Here is a 20,147-nt window from a genome sequence, read left to right as displayed (position 1 = left end):
CACCAGTTTGTTTCCAGTGCCTCAAACAGCACCTGGCATGTGGCCGAAGCTCAGTAAACGTCTGTCGGATGAGTACACGTAGTGAATAATTGCCAGGGAAACGCGGGGATAACGTCGGTGTCTTCCTAGACGTCAAACATTCTGAGGATCCGGGGTTCTTTGCATTATTGATGCAGGACGTTATTTTACGGCTTAGGCTTTTCTGAAGCCACGGCACCTGAATCTAATGAACTATTCCTGGAAAGAACCAGATCTGTGCGCTCCTTCTTTATTCCCACATTACGGACAAGATATCAAATCCCTGTTTCTCTAGTTTCATATAATGGTTTTAAGATACAAATAGTGTCACTGGAAATAAGTTTTTGAAAGAGGAAACCTCTCTCCTGCCACTGTAACCATCTGCGTGCGTGTGTCCTGTGCAGTGACGATGAGGAACGTGAGTTTTCTCCTTTGAGATCACCTGCCTAATGTATTGCACACCAACACTTGTAACGTCTGCAGAATATCCCAATTTTATGCGTCACAATTACTTTACCAGTTCCGAATTGTTAGACATTTGGGTTGTCTTCCTTCTTGGAAACAATGCTTCAAGACTGGCCCCGGGTGGGTTTTCCGCCCCATCGCTGAGCAGGCCGCCTCTTGATCGGTGTCTAATGATGGATGGCCCATCGCACTGCTCCCAGAATGCATACTGCCTCCCGAAAGCGCTCTATCAATGGAGGGACGACCCAACAACCCCACCAGCCAGGGGGCAGGACCAGTAAAAATAATTTGGGGGATTTCACAAGACTCAAAATAACAAGGTCAACTTAACAGGTCTAAAAATCAGTAAGACCGTATTACAATGTGAATTCTTTAACTGCCGGTAATGTTGAATTTTCCCCCACACCCTTGTGCGTGATTCGTGTTTCTGCTTTCAACAGCCCTTGTCTTCTCAACTCTTAGGGGCTCGATGATGAGTCTCTTACCCTTGAATGAGCCCTTTCGTGATAAATGTAAATATTTTCCTGGTCAGTTCTTTTCTGTTTTTTTTTTTTTTTTATTATTATTATTCTGTTAAAATACATGTAACGTAAAAGGTACGGGCTTAACCATTTCTAAGCATGCACATCAACAGTATTAAATAGTCGCACTGTTGTGGGACGTCACCAAGATCCACCCCCAGGACTCTGCACCCCCCGACCCTGGATCGTGGTAACCACCACCCTACTTTCTGTCTTTATGGGTTTGACTATTGTGACCACTTTGTGTAGATGGGGTTAAACAGTATTTGTCCTCTCGTGACTTGCTTAGCTCACTGAGCCTCGTGTCCTGAAGGTTCATCCACGTTGTGGCAGGTGTCAGAACGTCCTTCCTTTTTAAGGCTGAGTAGTATTCTGGTGTATGTATAGACCACGTTTCGGTGACCCATTCCTCAGCTGAGGGGTGCTGGTGTTGCTTCCATGTTTTAGCTACTGTGAATTCTCTCCTTCTTTTAATTTAGCTTTTTATGGCTAAAAAACCTCTAATCTTTTTTTTTTTTTAATGCTTATTTGTTGATAGAGAGACAGAGCACGAGTAGAGGAGGGGCAGAGAGAGAGGAAGACACAGAATCTGAGGCAGGTTCCAGGCTCTGAGCTGTCAGCATAGAGCCCGACGTGGGGCTCGAACCCACGAACCATGAGATCATGACCTGAGCCCAAGTCAGACATTCGACCAACAGAGCCACCCAAGCGCCCCAACCTCTAATCTTCTAGCTGGATTTGTCAGTTATTCCTTTTTCTCACGCTCTTTAGTTGAGAAGTTGAGTGTATGTCAGATGATATGCTACGTGCCAGACAGTGACCACTGTCCTAGCAAAAGCGGTCGTTGGAGAGTGCCTCGTTGCTGAGGGTTACGAAGATCCTGGGAAGGGAGGCGGTGAGGGCGCGTGGGAAACGTGTGCGTGTGCAAAGGCAGAGGGGGAGGAAGGGGAGAGAAGGAGCAGCCTGTTCCCTCCGTTAGACCGTGACAGCGTGTGCTGGGCATGACTCTGCAACTCTGTACTTGACACTATGGGGACAGAAGCTGGCTTTCTTGGGCAACCCTTTGGATGGAAAATCCCCTTGACCGCCGTCTGTGCGCTGGCCGTGCTCGGGAAGAGGCCCCGGGCGCCGGGTAACAGGTCTCTTCCAGCCCCAAAGTGGAGTCACCTGGGCTCCGAGCTGCTAGCAGGCGGTTGTCACCCCAGAACCTGGAACCTGCCGGAGGCAGAGCGAACGTTCACTAGACGAACATTTAAAAAAATCATTCCGACAATTTTTTTTTTTTTTAATTTATTTTTTTATTTTTGGGACAGAGAGAGACAGAGTATGAACGGGGGAGGGGCAGAGAGAGAGGGAGACACAGAATCAGAAACAGGCTCCAGGCTCTGAGCCATCAGCCCAGAGCCCGACGCGGGGCTCGAACTCACGGACCGCGAGATCATGACCTGGCCGAAGTCGGACGCTAAACCAACTGCGCCACCCAGGCACCCCTATTCCGACAATTTTCTAATCCTTTGGGTGATTGTTTGGACACTTGCAGATCGAAAGAACAGCGTTGGCATTCCCGTATGGGCCCAGGCGCTAGGAAGTAAGGTAACTTTAGGTAGCTTACTTTTTTCGCATTTGTCAGGATAACAGAGGGCGTCAGGCTGGGTGATCTCAGAGGTGTTTTGCCGTAAGGATGCCCTGTAATGATAGGTCATAAATTACAGTGGGCACTTCACAATCTATTGTTTTAAAACCACGATCAAAAAGAGAATGAATCCTGGTTTTCTTGGGCAATCCTTCGGATGGAAAAGCCCCTTGACCGCCGTCCGTGCGCTGGCTGTGCTCAGGAAACCACCTTGTCACAGACTCAGAGGCACCGACTGACTCTGGCTTTATTGTGGGTCCTCCTGACTCTGCACGGTACCGCTTACAAACATACATGCACATCGCAACACCAGACAGTTGAAAAAGAGGGGAAAAAATGAGACCTTCCTCCAGAGCTGTGCGTCCAGTGTAGCCACGAGGCACCTATGGCCGTGAACGCTCACAACGTGGCTGGTCTCGGTGCAGATGGGTTGTGAGTACAAAACGCGTGTCAAATTGCAAAGTTTTGGTACAAAAGATATAAAATATCTCAAGAATTTTCATACTGATTACATACTGAAATCATAGTATTTTAGATAAATTAAATCTATTTTTAAAATTAATTTCACGTATTTTCTCTTACTTTAAAAGATGTGGCGTGGGGAGGGGTGGGGTCTCTGGGGGGCTCAGTCAGTTGAGCGTCCGACTTGGGCTCAAGTCATGATCTCACTGTTCATGGGTCCGAGCCCCACGTCGGGCTCTGTGCTGACAGCTCAGAGCCTGGATCCTGCCTCTGATCCCGTGTCTCCCTCTCTCTCTGCCCCTCCCATGCTAGTGCTCTGTCTCTCTCAAAAATAAATAAACATTTGAAATGAATCAACATTTTAACTAAAAAAGTAAAAAGTGTGGCTAGGGGCACCTGGGTGGCTCAGTCCGTTGAGTGCCCCACTCTTGATTTTGGCTCAGGTCACCATCTCGCTATCTGTGGGTTCAAGGCCCACATCAGACTCTGTGCCGACAGTGCGGAACCTGCTTGAGATTCTTTCTTTCCCTCTCTCTGCCCTTCCCCTGCTCACTCTCTCTCTCTCTCTCTTAAAATAAAGAAATAAATTTAAACAGAAAATAAAAAATTAAAAATTAAAAAATGTGGCCGGTGGAACCTTAAACTTCCCTCTGTGGCTCTCACCGTACCTCTGTTGGTCAGCGCTGCCCCGGAGAGGCCCGGAGCAGGGCTGCGGGGCGGTGATGCGGTGGACGGAGCGACGCCAGTGCGGGCGCAGAGGTGACCAAGGAGCTGCCTGTTAAGTGGGGGTCCTTAGCTCTCCATCCCAGTAAGCTGTCGCCCCTGGTTTTTAAAATGTGAAATTTATTCTCCAACAGGAAAACGGCTTTGTAAGGAAGTTCGAACCCAAGTCTGGCTGGCTGACCTTTCTGGAAGTTACAGGAAAGATCTGTAAGGTATTGTCTCTCCTGAAGAACTACTACTGAGCGGCCAGAAGCACAGAACACTCTGGATTGTGAAACCTGCCTGGCTGTCTTGACTCTTGCACTAAGTGTTGCCGGCACTTGCTCCACTGGACAGACGACTTTGGTGATGTAACTCGATCTTGCAGAGTTACAGGGATTTTGTTCTCATTTTGATAAATAAACCGTATTTGTCTCAGTACGTAATTTGTGTCCTGCCTGGGAGTCGAGCAGAAGGGCAAAGCTGGAGGCAGGGGACGGGGATTGAAGGAAGCGGGTGGGGGGCCAGGAAGGGGGCGCCTCCTCTGCCCTGGGGCAGATTTTCTTAAGGGGTGCCCGTTACCCAGAAGTCATTCGCCAAGTCGCTCCTCTGACTGCGTGGGGGTGAGGTCTACATCCTGCCTCCCAGTGGCCCCCGTGACCCTAGATACTTAGGGGATTCCGCAGATGCCCTCCCCACAGACTCTGCTCCCTGGCCCGCCACTCAGAGTTGACAGACACGGCGGGAGGTACCCAGGATGCTCCGGGGCAGTCTGAACGCAGACAGTTAGGTCTGACTCATGCTGAGTCATTGTCAAACTTTTCCTCTTAACAAATGTCATAAATCACACAACTGTGTCTTTTCTTAGACCCTGAATTCCAATTCTGAGGTCAGTAAATTTGACTGCAGTTCAGGAGCGCCAGGCTCTGTTCTAGAACCTCCCAGTCTTCCAGTCTTCCTCCGTGTCCTCTGGCCCTCGGGGAAACTCGGGGCTCGAGTTTCCGAGGAAGTAGGGATCTGATCAAGAAACCAGGGCCTCCCTCCCAGGCTCTGCACATTTCCACAGGGGATTTCACTTAATTCACACTTTGCTTCCTCTGTGATTCTTTTTTTTTTTTTTTTTTAAGGCTGATTTGAAGAAACCCCTTTAGAAATCACCCTTCAAAATTTTTTTTATGTTTATTTATTTTTGAGAGAAAGAGAGAGAGTGTGAGCAGGGGAGGGGCAGAGAGAGAGGGAGACACAGAATCCCAACAGGCTGCAGGCACAGAGCCCAACGCGGGGCTCGAACCCACAAACTGCGAGATCATGACCTGAGCCGAAGTCGGACGCTCAGCCGACTGAGCCACCCAGGCGCCCCAGAAATCACTCTTAAAGTAGGGGTCTACTCTGCACACCTGCGCACAGATTTCACACGCACGCACACTCTCACCGCCCCAGTCTTACTGCTTCCCATGGCTGATGCAAGGTACAGAGAACAAGACACCTGTAGACTTGGCCTTTCTATCAGCTCATCCCATCCTGGTAAGTGCTCTCCCTGATCTCCGCCCCCTTGTCCCCTATCCCTCACCCACCTCTCCTCCGGTGACCGTCCATTGGTTTTCTGTAGTTAATAGTCTCCTGTGGTTCTTTTTTTAAAAATTTTTTTATGTTTATTTTTATTTTTTTGTGTTTAATTTTTTAATGTTTTTTATATTTAAATTGTTTATGTTTATTTTAATTTTTTAATGTTTATTTTAATTTTTTATGTTTAATTTTTTATGTTTCATTTAATTTTTTGTTTAATTTTTTACGTTTCATTTAATTTTTTGTTTAATTTTTTATGTTTAATTTTTTTATGTTTTTATATTTAAATTGTTTATTTTAATTTTTTAATGTTTATTTTAATTTTTTATGTTTAATTTTTCATGTTTCATTTAATTTTTTATGTTTAATTTTTTATGTTTCATTTAATTTTTTATGTTTGTTTTTTTAATTTTTTAATGTTTATTTGTTTTTGAGAGAGAGAGAGAGAGAGAGAGAGAGAGACAGAGCACCAGCGGGGGAGGGGCAGAGAGGGTGGGAGACACAGAATCAGAAGCGGGCTCCAGTCTCCGAGCTGTCAGCACAGAGCCCGACGTGGGGCTCGAACCCACGAACCGTGAGATCATGACCTGAGCTGAACTCAGATGCTCAACCGACTGAGCCCCCCAGGCGCCCCGAGTCCCCTGTGATTCTTAACACTGGGGATACGACACTGGGGCAGGTCAGCAGGGAAACGTTTCTTGCAGAAGTGACTTTGGTGTATTCAGCCAAGCCCATCTGAGAGCCAAGTACCTGGGCCTTGCGTCTGCCCTGAATGGGAACATTTCTACCCCGTTTCACCTCGGTGCCTCCCCGCCCCCTGCTCAGTGCGTGAGGTCCTACTGTGTGTTGGCATGAACCAGAGCTAAGTGTAGGGAGGAAGCATCACGAGTGGACATAACAGGAAGTGTGTGTCCGAGTCCTGCCAGCTGGAATACATTTGCACAAGAGACCACAGACCCTGACCTTTATACCACAGCGATCTCGTTAACAGAGCAACACCGGGGAATCGGTGACATTTCGGGCTTGGTTTGTGACCTGGTCTTTCAAAGTGCAGCTCTGTGTGTTTTATTACTAAGATAACAGGGGGAGGGCTTACCCTTAGTGAACACCGCACACAGAGACGGAGGTGGAACAGGTCGTAGACCGAAAAGTAAGCTAAAGCCATAAAAATCCCGGAAGAGACATCGGAGAAAATCATCACAGCCTCAGAGGGGGTCAAGATTTCTTAGCTACAACAACAAAAGCCTGCGCCAAAAAAGAAAAAAGGACCTAAAAATTACACTCTAGAGACACGATTTAGAATTCTATCTCAAAGCTGTCAAAGAAGAAAAAAACAAAACCCAGTCTTCAAAACAGCAAGCCACAGAGTGGGAGGTAACACGTGTCACACTGGTAACTGACAAAGGACCCGTGTCCAGAACGTGCGAAACACAATTCAGGAACAACGCAACCATCGACTGAATTTAAAAATGGGCAGAAGACGGCAGGCGGGCAGTTCACGTGGAGAAGGTGCGAGACACCAGTGGCCACCAGGGAAGGGCGAGGTGAAACCACGGGAGACCTCGGCGCACCCTCCGGAACGGCTCGCACAAAGGCCACCACCGGTCCCGGGCTTTGGGAACGCCCTCATGCGCTGCTGGCGGTTGCAGGTTCTTGTAAAGCGAAACGCGCGCTGACCCGGGGCGCGGCAGCTGGGCTCCTGGGTCTCCGCTCAAAAGCCCCCGAACATGTCCCCACGATTCACGGCAGCTGTATTCACGAGGGCAGAGAGACCCGGACACAACCCACGTGTTCCACAAATTGCAGCACGCCCGCGCAAGGGACGAGCCCCAGCAACGATCAGGTGTGGGCTGGGGCCACGGGATGAACCACCCTCAACACGCATTGAGCGAGAGAAGCCGGTCACGAAAGTGTACGTGGGGTCCAGTGTCGTCCACGCGAGACCAGAAAAGACAAATGTGATGTGTCCGGTGGCAGAAAGCAGGTGAGAGGTGGCCTGTGGCCGGGGTTGGGGAGGGGGGGAGCCGGCCGGGAAAGCTCTGTCTGGGGTGATGAGGATGTCCCGCCTCTTGGCTGTGGTGGAAGAAGCGTGTCCCGGATTCACAGAAGCGCTCCCTTAAAACAGGTGCATTTTACTGCAGATGATAACGTAGCTGATTGTTAAAAAGCTCCGGTTTTTGCAAAAGAAAAAAAGAAAAAAACCGAAAAAGGTGAACGCTCATTGTGAACAGTGCACACGCAGGAGAATAAAAGGAGAGACACAAGCATGACCCCAGATACCAGTTTAAGTCCCAATAAAATCACGAAGCACTATTATTTTTGCCTCGGTCACTTAGAAGGATCTGTCGGTGTGCATGACAGCCCGTGGACACCACCAGGCCTGCGAGCGTGGGGCCCTCCCTTCATCTGCCTTACCCCCCCCCCCCCACCGTGGTGGCCCGTGGCTCCCGTGGCTCCGCTGGCCTGTTTCCAGCACCTGCTGCCACAGACTCTGCTTAGGACACTCCTCTGCCTCGCCCGCCCAGGCTAACCCGGCCTGCAGACTTCCGCTCGGAGGTGGCCGCTTTAGGGACGCCCTCCCCACCGGGCTCCCCCTACGGCCTCTGAAAACACCACTGTCTCCTTTAGAGCCTCACATCTGTGCGAGTTTCAGTTCGGTGTTTCCCACCGGACAGCCAGCTCCGGGAGGGCAGGAACCGCGCCTTCGCGTCTCAGAGTCCGGCTCACAGCCCGCTGAAGGCTCAGGGACTACTGTTCACAAAACGCACGGATGGACGCGCATCGGTTCCCGAACGGGCCGCCCACGAGGCCGGGCACGGTGTTCCCCGCGGCCCCAGGGCCACAGCCGCCTCTTGTTTGCTCCCGGTGCACGAGGGACTTCAGAGAAGTGATGGCCTTTAATTGTCAGGCGGTCCCCGAACTAGATACTATCTATCCCCACTTAGAAACAGGCTGGGAAGCGGGAAGAAACTTGCGCCTTGCAGGGGGTCACGGGGGCGAAGGGTCCCTTGGGGTCACGGGGGGATGGGCTGGTCCCTGGGTGCACGGGGTCATGGGGGTGGGTGGCCGGGTCCCGGGTCCCTCGGTGCATGGGGTCACGGGGTGGGGGCTGGGCAGGTCCCTGGGTGCACAGGGTCATGGGGGGCTGGGCGGGTCCCTTCCCGCCCTGGGGCGTCGTCGTTCTGCACCACTTCCCCCTGACCCCACGGCCCCACCCAGATGCCTGCTTCCTTCCCCATCCCACTCACAGGCTCACAAGCTCACAAGCTCACCAGCTCACAGGCTGGAACTGTGTGCAAATGCCAGCGGGGTGGGGCTGGCTTCCCCACCGACGGTGACGTCAGTCTTCGACAGCCAGGCGGGTGTCCTGATCTCCCCGGTCTGCGCCCCTCACCCGTCTATGCGCGGCCTCTCTGGAGACCTGCCCCAGCTCGAACTGGTCATGGCTGGTTCGGATCCGGAAACTTTTTGCAGATCTCCGTGACTCCGTGGGACCTGACAATAAACCCTTTCTGGACGGCTGGTAGCCACGTGTGGCTATTTACCTACTTATTTACTTAATTTTTTTACAGTTCGCATCCAAGTTACTTAGCATACGGCGCAGTAATGAATTCAGGACTAGAACCCAGCGCTCATCCCAACGGGTGCCCTCCTCAATGCCCCTCACCCATTCAGCCCATCCCGTCTCAAAATAAATAAACATTAAAAAATTTTTTAAAAAGGGACGCCTGGTCGATTAAGCGTCTGACTTCAGCTCCGGTCATGATCTCATGGTTCTTGGGTTTGAGCCCCGTGTCGGGCTCTGTGCTGACAACTCAGCCCGGAGCCTGCTTCGGATTCTGTGTCTCCCTCTCTCTGCCCCTGTCCCCCTCGTCAAAAATAAATAAACATTTATTTGTTTAAAAAATTTTTTAACCTTTATTTATATTTTTGAGACAGAGAGAGACAGAGCACGAACGGGGGAGGGTCAGAGAGAGGGAGACACAGAATCCGAAACAGGCTCCGGGCTCTGAGCTGTCAGCACAGAGCCCGACGCGGGGCTCGAACTCACGGACTGCGAGATCAGAACCTGAGCCGAAGTTGGCCGCTTAACCGACTGAGCCACGCAGGTGCCCCTAAATCAATGTTTAAAAAAACAATGTAAGATAACTTGAGTGGATAAGCCATGAGGACGAAAGGTACAGCATGGAGAGTATAGTCAGTGGCATTGTAACAGTGTTGCACGGTGACAGATGGTAGGTATGCCTTGTAATGGATGGAGAAGTTGAATCAGTCTGTTGCGCACCTGAAACTAACGTGACACTGTGTGTTAACTGTACTTCAATAAAAAGAAAAAGAAAAATGTAAGATGATATATGGTTCCTCTCCACTCGAAACTCTCCAGTGCTTTCCACCTCGCTCCGAGGAGAAGCCGAAATCCTTAGAACATTCTTATGATGGCGCCCGTGGCCTTCCACAGCCCGCCTGGCCCGCGAACTGCCTGAGTTCATCCCTGCTGTGCCAGGCACCCTCTTGCCCGTGGTGGAGTCTGACACGCCCTTCTCAGTCTACTGATTTCTGCCTTGGATGCCATGTGGCTCCCGAGGGTGGGACTTGGGGACACACAGATGCCGAGGGTTCTATCACGGGGCTCCCCCACAAGCCCACAGACTCCTTGATGGGGATGCTGTGTATGGCTGCTGAATTGTCGTATTCTCAGAGATGTGGAGTAAACGAGGAAGACAGTCAAAGCTTTACTTACGTAGACGAGGCTCTCTTATGGTCAACGGGTGCTACCCAGCGTACAGAGCCCGCCAGATAGCCACGGACACGCAGGAGAACAATGCCTCCGGAGTTCAGCAGGGGCATTTGAACAACAGCATACCCTTGCCCCCCAGAGCCCTGGGGCTGCCTCCGCTAGGGAGCCCTCGGAGATCTGCCTGCCTGCTGACTGTGTCCTTTTGTCTTCAGCCTCGTCGATGTTCAACCAGCTGCTGAAACCGTGAACCCGGTTTCTGGGAGTCATTCTTGAACCTTCCTTGCCCTCCATTCCTGTTCTCCAACCAAAGAGTAACCGAGTCCTGGCCACTCTACCTCTTAAATCTCTCTCGAGCCATGCTGGCCTGTCCTTCTAGCCCCTTCCCTCCTACACTAATGCAAGCCACCCGCACCTCCACGCGGACCGCTGCTCCAGTGGATGTGACCCTAATCCATCGCGGGCCCCCTCTGGTGGATTCAGTGCAGGTGGCAGACTCATCTGAAATGTGGATGCAGCGTCACCCCTCTGCTTAAAATCGCCCGGTGGCTCCTCATGGCTCCTAGGAACTCAGATTCTGCCACCAAACCCGGGGTCATTCTTTCTCTTCACTTGAGTGTGGGCTGGACTCACGCTCAAGAACAGAGCGTAGGAAGGAGAAACAAAGGTACCAGGGAGGAGGCTGGCCAGGTGATCGCCAGTGACATCACCAGCGACCAGCTGTGTTGATAGCACGAACCTTTGGTATCTTCATAAAAAGGGCACGAAATCTCCGTGGCGTTCTTCCCCAAGCCCACGGCCCCGGGCAAACGTCAATCGCAACTTGAGGGACAGTGTACAGAGTCCCTGACCAGTGACTCCCCAGAACTGACTAGGTCATCAAAAAACGAGGGAAGCGTGAGGGGTGGGGGCAGACAAGGTGAGCTGTGAAGACACGGTCGCTAAACACAGGGTCCCGGACGGGACCCTGGCACAGAGCACGGGCATCAGTGGAAAAACTGACCCAGATGAAGTGTGGAGTTCAGTTGGCAGCAACATGCCCATGCTGGCTTCTCAGTCTCAACAAAAGTCCCGCGGGGTGTCCGGCGTTGCCTCTGGGAGGGCGCGGGAGAGTTTACGGGAGGTCTCTCTATTGCCACTGTACCCTTTATGTCAACTTAACCTTTCAAGAGGTTCGCTGAAACACACAGAGGCAAATCAAAAGAACCCTGTGTCGTCTAGCCTTATGTCACCCCTCTGTCCTCCCGGCTCTTTGCTGGGGAGAATTTCTGGCCATCTTTCAGTTCCTCTAAACGTCTCGGGGTTTTTCCCTTTCGGGCCTGTGCACACACGGTTGTCTCTTCCTAGAAGACCCTCTCACCTTCCCCACCTCCGTTCTCACTCGCCCTCTCGCCTGGTTAGTGCTTACTCAGCCTTGGTACTTGGTCACTTCCTTGTGACGGGGGCGGGGTGCCGGGGGAGGATGTGGGGATCACCAGCCCCTCCTGACCTGTCTAGTCGGAGGGGATGATTGATCTGTGCAGGCTGAGCACGTTAGAGTGTGCGGGATCGTTCGCGTCCTCGAAAGTTGACATTTGCTTTATACACCAATCCGTGGTCGCGTTTCCTGAACGTCTGTAGGAATACAAATCACTTGGGGATCGTGTTAAAATACAAATACAGATTCTGGGGACGGCCTGAGACCCTGCCCGCCTGACAAGGTCCCAGGTGGTGCCGACGCGGTCGGCTCAGAGCAGCAAGTTTTGGTAGGCGGATGGCACCCGGGGTGCTGACGAGAATTAAGCGTTAGGTCTGTAAATGCAGCAATGAGACCACGCGCTCCGTAAATCCATGCCTGTCTCACCTTAGAGGATGGAAACTCTGTTCGTTTCTGCCGTTCTTTCCTCCACCTGCCCCTGCCCACCCACCTGCTCAGTTTCCACACGACTCCTTGAACTGAAGGTACGTAACCACCTTGGCATCTCAGAGGAGAGTCAACGGGTTTTCCCCACTGATGTGACTTTTCTTTTTTAATTTCCAGAATGGCTACCTACTACCTAGGGCGGAGGGAGCCGCCCTTTTCTGGATATTCCCTAGTTTGTAAAATTATTCTTTTTTTAAGTCTCTTTTTAATGTTTATTTTTGAGAGAGAGAGAGACAGAGAGTGTGCGGGGGAGGGGCAGAGAGCGAGGGAGACAGAGAATCCGAAGCGGGCTCCAGGCTCTGAGCTGTCAGCACAGAGCCCGACGCGGGGCTCGAACTCATGAGCCGCGAGATCATGACCTGAGCCGAAGTCGGACGCCCAACCGACTGAGCCCCCAGGCGCCCCTGTGAAATTATTGAACTACAGTTTGGTACTCTAGCTATGGTTTGAAGAACACGAGGGGTCTTTTCTCCTGACCTGGATGTCCGTAAGCAGCTGGGATTTTACCAGAACCAACCAAATGCCTTCCCACTGAGTTGGCTCCTGACCCAGCCTCTGCTAACACACGCCCACGCAGCGCCCGCTCCGTGCTGGGTCTGGGGCTGGACCCTGAGGATGCAGGCAAGTGTCCACGCGGCCCCAGGCTGACAGAACACCGCTGGGACAGACACTGCTGGGACAGGAGGGGGTAGCACTGGTTTCTGCCACGTACATGAGCTGGGGCAGGACACGTATGACCTCCAAACCTGTTTCCTGTTCTGTAGCAACATCACAGTAATACCCCCGTCACACTCTGTAGGTCAAGCCCTCGCACAGTCGGTTCCAGAGGCGGCGCGGGAGGCACTGGCCGTGGTTAGTGGTATTATTCCAGCTACGACGGCAGTTCTGCCACCTCCCAGACCAAGCAGTCCTGGATTAACCCTGAGAATCTACCCGCATGGCCGTGCCACAGGGACCACTGAATAACCCGGCAGGGAGACAGGGAGGGAGGGTTTACGCCAACCGTCCAAGAGCACACAACCCAGAAAACCCTTCTCAGACACTCGTTTTCCGAAGTCCTCCCTGCCCCCCACCGTGGCTTCCAGGGACTTTCCTCCCTCTCTCTCCCCTCAAATGCAGGGAGGGGAACTAACTGTGTGAGCTCCCCAACCCTGTCTTTCCATGTAACTTACTGACCGCCCCCCCTTCCCTCTGGGAAGCGACATAAAGTCCTCTGGCCATCTGACACAGACAGGTGAGGTAGGAGCCGTCTTTTTATTATTTTGGCTTTCACTCTATCACCCAAGTGGCTTCTCAAAGTATTTCTTCTTAAAAACACTAAAGTCATATGGTGCTTTCCTAGGACGAGTTGTGAGTTCTGGTGAATAAAAAGGACCACTGTGCACTCAGCTGCCCCCGGGGGGCTCCAGAAGCACGAACCGCTGAGCCAGGGAGGCTGAGCCAGGGAGTGGGAAGCTTCAGGGCTGTGCAGGTGCGGCCCAGGTAGCTGAGAGGAGCTGTGTTCCCATGACCGGTGTGCACCGAAGGAATTTTCTTTTTTTTTTTTTTTTAATTTTTTTAAACGTTTATTTATTTATTTATTTTTAATTTTTTTTTTCAACGTTTATTTATTTTTGGGACAGAGAGAGACAGCGCATGAACGGGGGAGGGGCAGAGAGAGAGGGAGACACAGAATCGGAAACAGGCTCCAGGCTCTGAGCCATCAGCCAGAGCCCGACACGGGGCTCGAACTCCCGGACCGCAAGATCGTGACCTGGCTGAAGTCGGACGCTTAACCGACTGCGCCACCCAGGCGCCCCTAACGTTTATTTATTTTTGAGACAGAGAGAGACAGAGCACGAACGGGGGAGGGTCAGAGAGAGGGAGACACAGAATCTGAAACAGGCTCCAGGCTCTGAGCTGTCAGCACAGAGCCCGATGCGGGGCTCGAACCCGCAGACCGTGAAATCATGACCCGAGCCGAAGTCGGCCGCTTAACCGACTGAGCCACCCAGGCGCCCCCACCGAAGGAATTTTCAAGAGGGACAGCGATGGGGTGAGGTTTTCCTTCCGAGGAAGCTGTGTTTGGCAGTGCTGTGACCAGGCGGGAGGAGAGTTTGATCGCTGGGAGATCAGTTAGGGCCCGATGCAACAGGCGGTTAGTAATGTTTATTGACTTACACTTGGGTCAAATAAAGTTTCCACTGTTTTCACAGGATGATCTCTCCCATCGCAGGCTTGCACAAAGTTTACTTATTTAACAGGTTTTTTTTTTTTTTTTTTTTTACCTTTTCTTTTGAATTTTAATCTTACGGAAATTCATAAAAATAGACTTCCCATACACTCTGAGTCCAACTTCCAATAACAACATCGTCAATGTAATGGGCAATTATCCAAAGAGAGAAACGCACACCGATACCCCACCATTAACTAATGTACAAACCTTACCTGAATCCACCAGTTTTCCCACTAACGTCCGTTCTCTGGTCCCGAAGCTGACCCAGGAGAGCCAACTGTATTGAACTGTCCTGTTGTGTCTCCTCGCTCTCCTCCAATCCTGTCTTTCTTGGTCTTTCATGACCTTGAGACTCGTGAGGACCACCAGTCAGGTGTGTGGTAGAACGTCTCTCAATTTGGGTGTGATGTCTTTCTCATGATTGAGGTTTTCCTGATTTTCCTGTTGGGAGGAAATACCACGTGAACGGAGTTGTGTCCTTCCAGTGTGTCCTCGGAGGGGCCACATGTTCTTGTCACATGGTCACCTGTACTGTCTTGTGGGGAGATGGTTCAAGACCACAGAGATGTTCCGGTTATGCCTCTTTGGTTTGTTGTTGTTATGGATCAGTATTCATTTATCAATCACGACGCACTTATGGATATTTATGTTATTCCATGGGTTATAAAGTAAGACTATTTTTTTGTTGCTCGAACTGTCCCAGCTTTGCCCACCGGGAACCCCCGTTTGGGTCCCGGCTCCCCTCCTGACCTGCTCCCTTCCATTGTGGTCACCCCCTTACTCTGTGGCACCACTAAATCTTCTAGGTCCACCTTGGTCCTGCCTCAGCTCTGGAAGCCCTATTTTTTGTTGTTGGACAATGACATTTGGAAGCCAGGATCTGGATGCTAGAATTCATTGCTATGGAGGGTCATTGCTTCCAGGTCTGCTCAGGAACAGGACTAGGAAACATAAGTGTATGTATCTAACCCACATCTCTATTTCTGTGTCTATGCATTCCTGTATATACTTAAAATCGCAAATTTACATGGACACTTCCAATTCCAACCCAACACAACAAGGTTCATTCCAACCTTCCCTCCTTCCTTATTTGTTACTTATTTTTCGGGATAGGGAGAAACTGGGACTCTCATCATCTACAATGTGTTTACTTATTTTGTTCAATTCTAGAACACAGATAAAGCAGTTTCACAACTACTAATTTATAACCCTTTGAAAAACAAATGTCTTAACTAGAGTGGCCATATTTGTGTGAAGCTATTTTTGTCGTTAGTCTTACAGAAAATCAAAATGCTGTTTTCCACAGTTACTTAAGTTAGTTCTTTTCTTCTCCAGCATTCGTTGTAATTGTTAATCATGTACAATGCACTTCAGTTTCCGTGTGCCGGCTTGCACTGTTCCTGCTGTACGAACGGGCGCGTGTGTGTATGCAGACGTGGTCGGCATGGTTCGGAGGGTCAGAGCTACACAGACAGGTGTCATCAAAGGAACATCCCCTCCCCCCGCCCCCCCATCCTCACCCATTCCCTACAGGTACCCAAGCTTGGTTTCTGGTTTATGTTTATTTCATTTTTTGTCTTTCAGAGATGAGCAGATTACGTGTACATACTTTTTTTATATTGTTTTTTATTTTAAGGACATGTAATTGACATTAAATTCACCCTCTTAAAACGTCCAGTCTATTTGGTTTTAGCACATTCACAGTGTTTTGCAACTATGACCTCCATCTAATGTTAGAACATTGTCATCACCCCCAAAAGAAACCCTGCCCTCCTTCCCTCGCAGCCCCAGGCAGACACTCATCTACGCGCTGTCTCTGTAGATTTGACTGTTCTGGATATTTCATGTAAATGGGATCACACAGTGTGTGGCCTTTTGTGTCTGGCCTTTTACTGAGGTCCATCCGTGTTGTCGTGTCTCATATTCCCGTTACTGTGAGGGTTCCTTTCTTCACACCCTCACCAACACTTCCGTTCTCGGTTATAGCCCCCCTAGTGGGTGTGAAATGGTATCTCTTCTCGGTTTTGTTTGCATTTCTCTAATGACTAATGCTGCTGAAATCTTTTCATGCCCTTATCAGACATTAATCTTATGTGGAGAAATGTCTAAGTCTTTGCCCATTTTTACATTAGATTATCTTTATTGATGAGCTGTTAAGAGTTCTTCATGTATTCTGGATTCAACTCCCTTATCGTATACATGATTTGGTAGTCCTCCCAATCTATATTTTTTTCATTTTCTTGATGATGTGCTTTGACGTACTGATGTTTTCAATTTTGATGAAGTCCAACTTACTTCTCTTTTGTTGCTTGTGTGTTTGGTGTCAAAACTAAGAAACCACTGCCTAATCCACAGTGATAAAGGTTTGTGCCCCTGTTTTCTTCTAAGAGTTTTGTTTCAGCACTTACTTTTAGGCCTTTGATCTACTTTGAGTTAAACTTTGATTATGGCGTTAGGTAAAAGCCCAACTTCCTTGTTTTCCACATTCCAGCACCATGTTTCTGGGAATAGACTATTCTTTCTCTGTTGAATCATCTTGGCATTCTTTTTCAGGACAATCAATTCACCATAAATGTGGACATGTATTTCTGGGCTCTGAATTCTGTCATTTACCTGTCTTTCTTTCCTTATGCCAGGACCACAGTGTCTTGATTACCGTAGCTTTGTAGTAACTTTTCAAGTTGGGTAGTGTGAGTTTTCCAACTATGTTCACTTTTTTCAAGACTGTTTTGATTATTCTGGACTCCTTGCATTTTCACAAGAATTTTAGAATCAGCTTATTGATTTCTGCAAAAAAACCAAGTCTGATAGATATTGCATTGACTCTATAGATCAGTTTGGGGGGCAGTGCTATCTTAACAATATTAAGCCTTCCAATCCATGAACGTGGGATGTCCTTTAACTTATACTTGTTTTCTTTCAACAATGTCACGTGGTTTTCAAAACTCTGACACTTGTTAAATTTATTCCTAAATATTTTTTTGATGCTATTGCAAATGAAATTGTTTTTTATATTGCAGACTGTTTATGTTATTATAAAAATCTTAGGGTTCTCTAGAGAAAGTGAATCAATAGGAGAGATATTTTTATTATGTATACCTTATATCTTGTTATATATACCTAATCTATTATATATACTTGACAATAAATGCATCATGAAATATACATAGGCATCTCTTTATATTATCTCCCGTTGTATACATGAAAACATAGTTGACCATTAAACAATACAGGCATGAGCTGTGTGGGTCCACTTACACATGGATTTTTTTGATACAGTCCAGTACAATAAATGTATTTTCTCTTATGATTTTAATAATTCTTTTCTCTTACTTTATTGTAAGAATTCAGTATGTAATACATGTAACATACACACTAGGTGTTCATAACTGTGCATATGATCCATAAAGCTTTCATCAATGGTAGGCTATTAGTAGTTAAGTTTTCAGACAGTCAACTGTGTGGCGATCAGTGCCCCTAATCCCCATATTGTTTGAGGTTCAGCTGTATATGTAGCACAACAGAACCAAAAGAAGATATCTATTTAAAAAATGTTTTTAGTTTATTTATTTATTTTGAGAGAGAGAGAACACAAGCAGGGAGGGACAGAGAGATGGGGGAAAAAAGAATCTCAAGCAGGTTCCATGCTGTCAGCACAGAGCCCAATGTGGGGCTCAAACTCATGAACTGTGAGATCGTGAGCTGAGCTGAAATCAAGAATCAGATGTTCAACTGACTAAGCCACCCAGGTCCCTCAGGAGATATCTACTGATAACAAGATTTATGATAAAGAATTGACTTGTGTGATTATGGAGGTCAGCAAGTCCCAAATCTCCAGAGCCACAGTCCCAATCTGAATCCAAAGGCTAGGAGCTGCTGTAGAACTGGAAGAACCAGCAATACGTCTAGTATGAAGGGTGTCAGGCTGGAAGAGGTGTGCTTGTATATTGGTCTTATAACCTGCAACTTTGCTGGGCTCCACTTTACTCGTCCTAACGAACGAGTTAGATCCCTTAGGATGTCGGTATATGAGGTCATGGCATATGCAGAGACAGTTTTACTTCCTTCTTTCCAGTCTGGGTGCCTGTTATTTGTTTTTCTGGTTTAACTGCCCTGTAACCCAAACTTTTTTTTTTTTTTTTAATTAAGAGAAATTAACCCTTTGTGGTTTATGTTGCAAGGATCTTCTCTCAGTTTGTCAGTTGTCTTTTAATTTTGTGTATGGCTTTTTATGCTATGAAAAATTATAAGAAACTGTCATATAGTTATGTCTCAATCTTCTCTTTTATTGCCTTTGGATTCTGAGTCACAGCAAGGATGCCTTTCCCTAAACGGAGGTTGAAGACGAATTGTCCTTTTCTTCTACTACTGGTATAGTCCCAGTTTCCACACTTGGTCCTTAATCCATGTGGTTCTTCTTATGTATGGTGTGAGGTATGGACATGATTTTATCTTGCAAAAAATGGCTGTTCAGCTATTCTAGCACCATTTACTAAGATCATGCTTGCCCCAGTGATCTGAGAGATCATCTTTGCCATACTCTAAACTTCCATATGGTTTCAGGTCATTTCTGTTGTGTGGTCTACTGTGGGTTTAAGCAGCAGTACCCTCCTGTTTTAATTATAGAGGCTTTATAGTATGTTTCAAGGTTTGGAAGGTCCAGTTCCCCAAGGGCCTTTCATTTTCAGTGTTTTCCTAGCTATTCTATTCTATTCTATTCTATTCTATTCTATTCTATTCTATTCTATTCTATTCTATTCTATTCTATTCATTTTTTAAAAGTAGGCTTCATGCCTAGCACAGAGCCCAATGTGGGGCTTGAACTCACAACCCTGAGATCAAGACCTGAGCTGAGATCTAGAGCCGGATGCTTAACTCACTGAGTCACCCCGGGGCCCCTTTCTGGCTGTTCTTGAATGCTTGTTTTTCTGGATGAACTTTAGTACAGTTGATTAACACAAAATTTACTAAAATTTCTCTACACTTCCAATTATTTTACAGTTCAATCTCTTTGTCCGTTAAATTAGCCCTGTCACCTTTTCAAGGGCCCCCTGATGTCAACGTGTGAGGGCAAGAGTCCCTCTCCACACCTACTTACTCCCTTGAATTACCCTCTTCTCGCTTCCCACTGCAAAGAGAACTCGGGTGTCTCCGTCTCCTCCGTGTTTGCTCCTGTAGGAACAGCGCTTTCACAGGAGGAGCGGGCACCAGGCGCCCCACAGTGAAAATACTGCTGGACCCTGAACGTGTCTCGAATAGGGTAACTTACTCTGGGCCCTGAGTTCTCCAGAGGTGAACACGCTGATCTGGTGTGGGAAAGTCAGCCGACGCATCAACGGCCCATCCTACCCCTCGGGAATCAACCGTCTTCCTCCGACCCACTGGAAACAAAAACGGTGTAAAATGCTTTTGCCAACAAACAAATAATTGTCCCTTTAACCAGCAGGACTGCGTATCCTGCGTACTTCTCACCGGCCCGCCTCGACGCTCTTTTCGGGCCCCACACAGCCCCTCGTGACGCAAGGTTCACTCACCGGAATCTAGGCTGGCGCCCCTCTCCCCGAGGCCACGATGGGCCAGGGCCGCGCGGGCAGCCGGGGCCACGCGGCCACTCGCTCTCGGCCAAGGAGGGCGGAAGAGCCGCCTCCCCAGAGCCGCGCTGAGCCCGGACAACAGCCGCCCTCCAGCGACCCTGCTCCGGAGCCCGCAGCGAGCCCAGACCCCCCCGCCCCCCGCCCCGGGCTGCACCGATCCGTCCCGGGGGCTGCACCGAGCCCGGACCCTCCCTTGGACTGCGTCGTGCTCGGAGCCTCATCCGGTGCCCCGCAGACCTCGGACCCCACCCCCACCCCCCGGGTCCCCGCCGAGCCCGGACCCTCCCCTTGGCCGCGCAGAGCCCGGGTACTGGCGGGAGGCCGGAGGCGGGC

At 49.3% G+C, this 20,147-nt stretch overlaps 1 protein-coding gene and 1 long non-coding RNA gene across 27 annotated transcripts in view; one reads left to right on the top strand and one right to left on the bottom strand.

The window, feature by feature from the left end:
- The window catches only part of BCL2A1 (BCL2 related protein A1), a 60,240-nt gene extending 55,998 nt beyond the window's left edge, over positions 1 to 4,242 (top strand). For 14 of the 23 annotated variants that reach the window (XR_006598737.1, XR_006598731.1, XR_006598732.1 and 11 more), the window contains one exon: positions 3,957 to 4,083. Coding sequence is in view for 1 of the 23 variants with exons in the window: in XM_003986739.5 (XP_003986788.2) it covers positions 3,957 to 4,064 (108 nt within the window). In the remaining 22 variants the exon portion in view is untranslated. Of the gene's footprint in view, positions 1 to 3,956 lie in introns of all 23 variants that reach the window. The other 9 variants (XM_003986739.5, XR_006598742.1, XR_006598722.1 and 6 more) reach the window with 1 other exon arrangement.
- On the bottom strand, positions 1,608 to 20,062 carry LOC102902005. 4 transcript variants are annotated; one of them, XR_002157992.3, is made up of 4 exons: positions 19,490 to 20,062; positions 14,433 to 14,661; positions 2,617 to 2,690; positions 1,608 to 2,219 (listed from the first exon to the last, which is right to left on the bottom strand). It is a non-coding gene; the product is annotated as an uncharacterized LOC102902005 (long non-coding RNA). The 4 variants fall into 4 exon arrangements; XR_440401.5 differs by lacking the exon at positions 1,608 to 2,219 and having other exon boundaries at positions 2,413 to 2,690; XR_006598748.1 differs by lacking the exons at positions 1,608 to 2,219; positions 2,617 to 2,690 and adding an exon at positions 9,436 to 11,716.
- Between the last annotated feature and the right edge of the window lie 85 nt (positions 20,063 to 20,147).

Source organism: Felis catus, chromosome B3, assembly GCF_018350175.1.
Source record: "Felis catus isolate Fca126 chromosome B3, F.catus_Fca126_mat1.0, whole genome shotgun sequence".
In the NCBI taxonomy this organism is placed as follows: domain Eukaryota; kingdom Metazoa; phylum Chordata; class Mammalia; order Carnivora; family Felidae; genus Felis; species Felis catus.
This window is presented reverse-complemented; position numbering and strand designations above follow the sequence as displayed.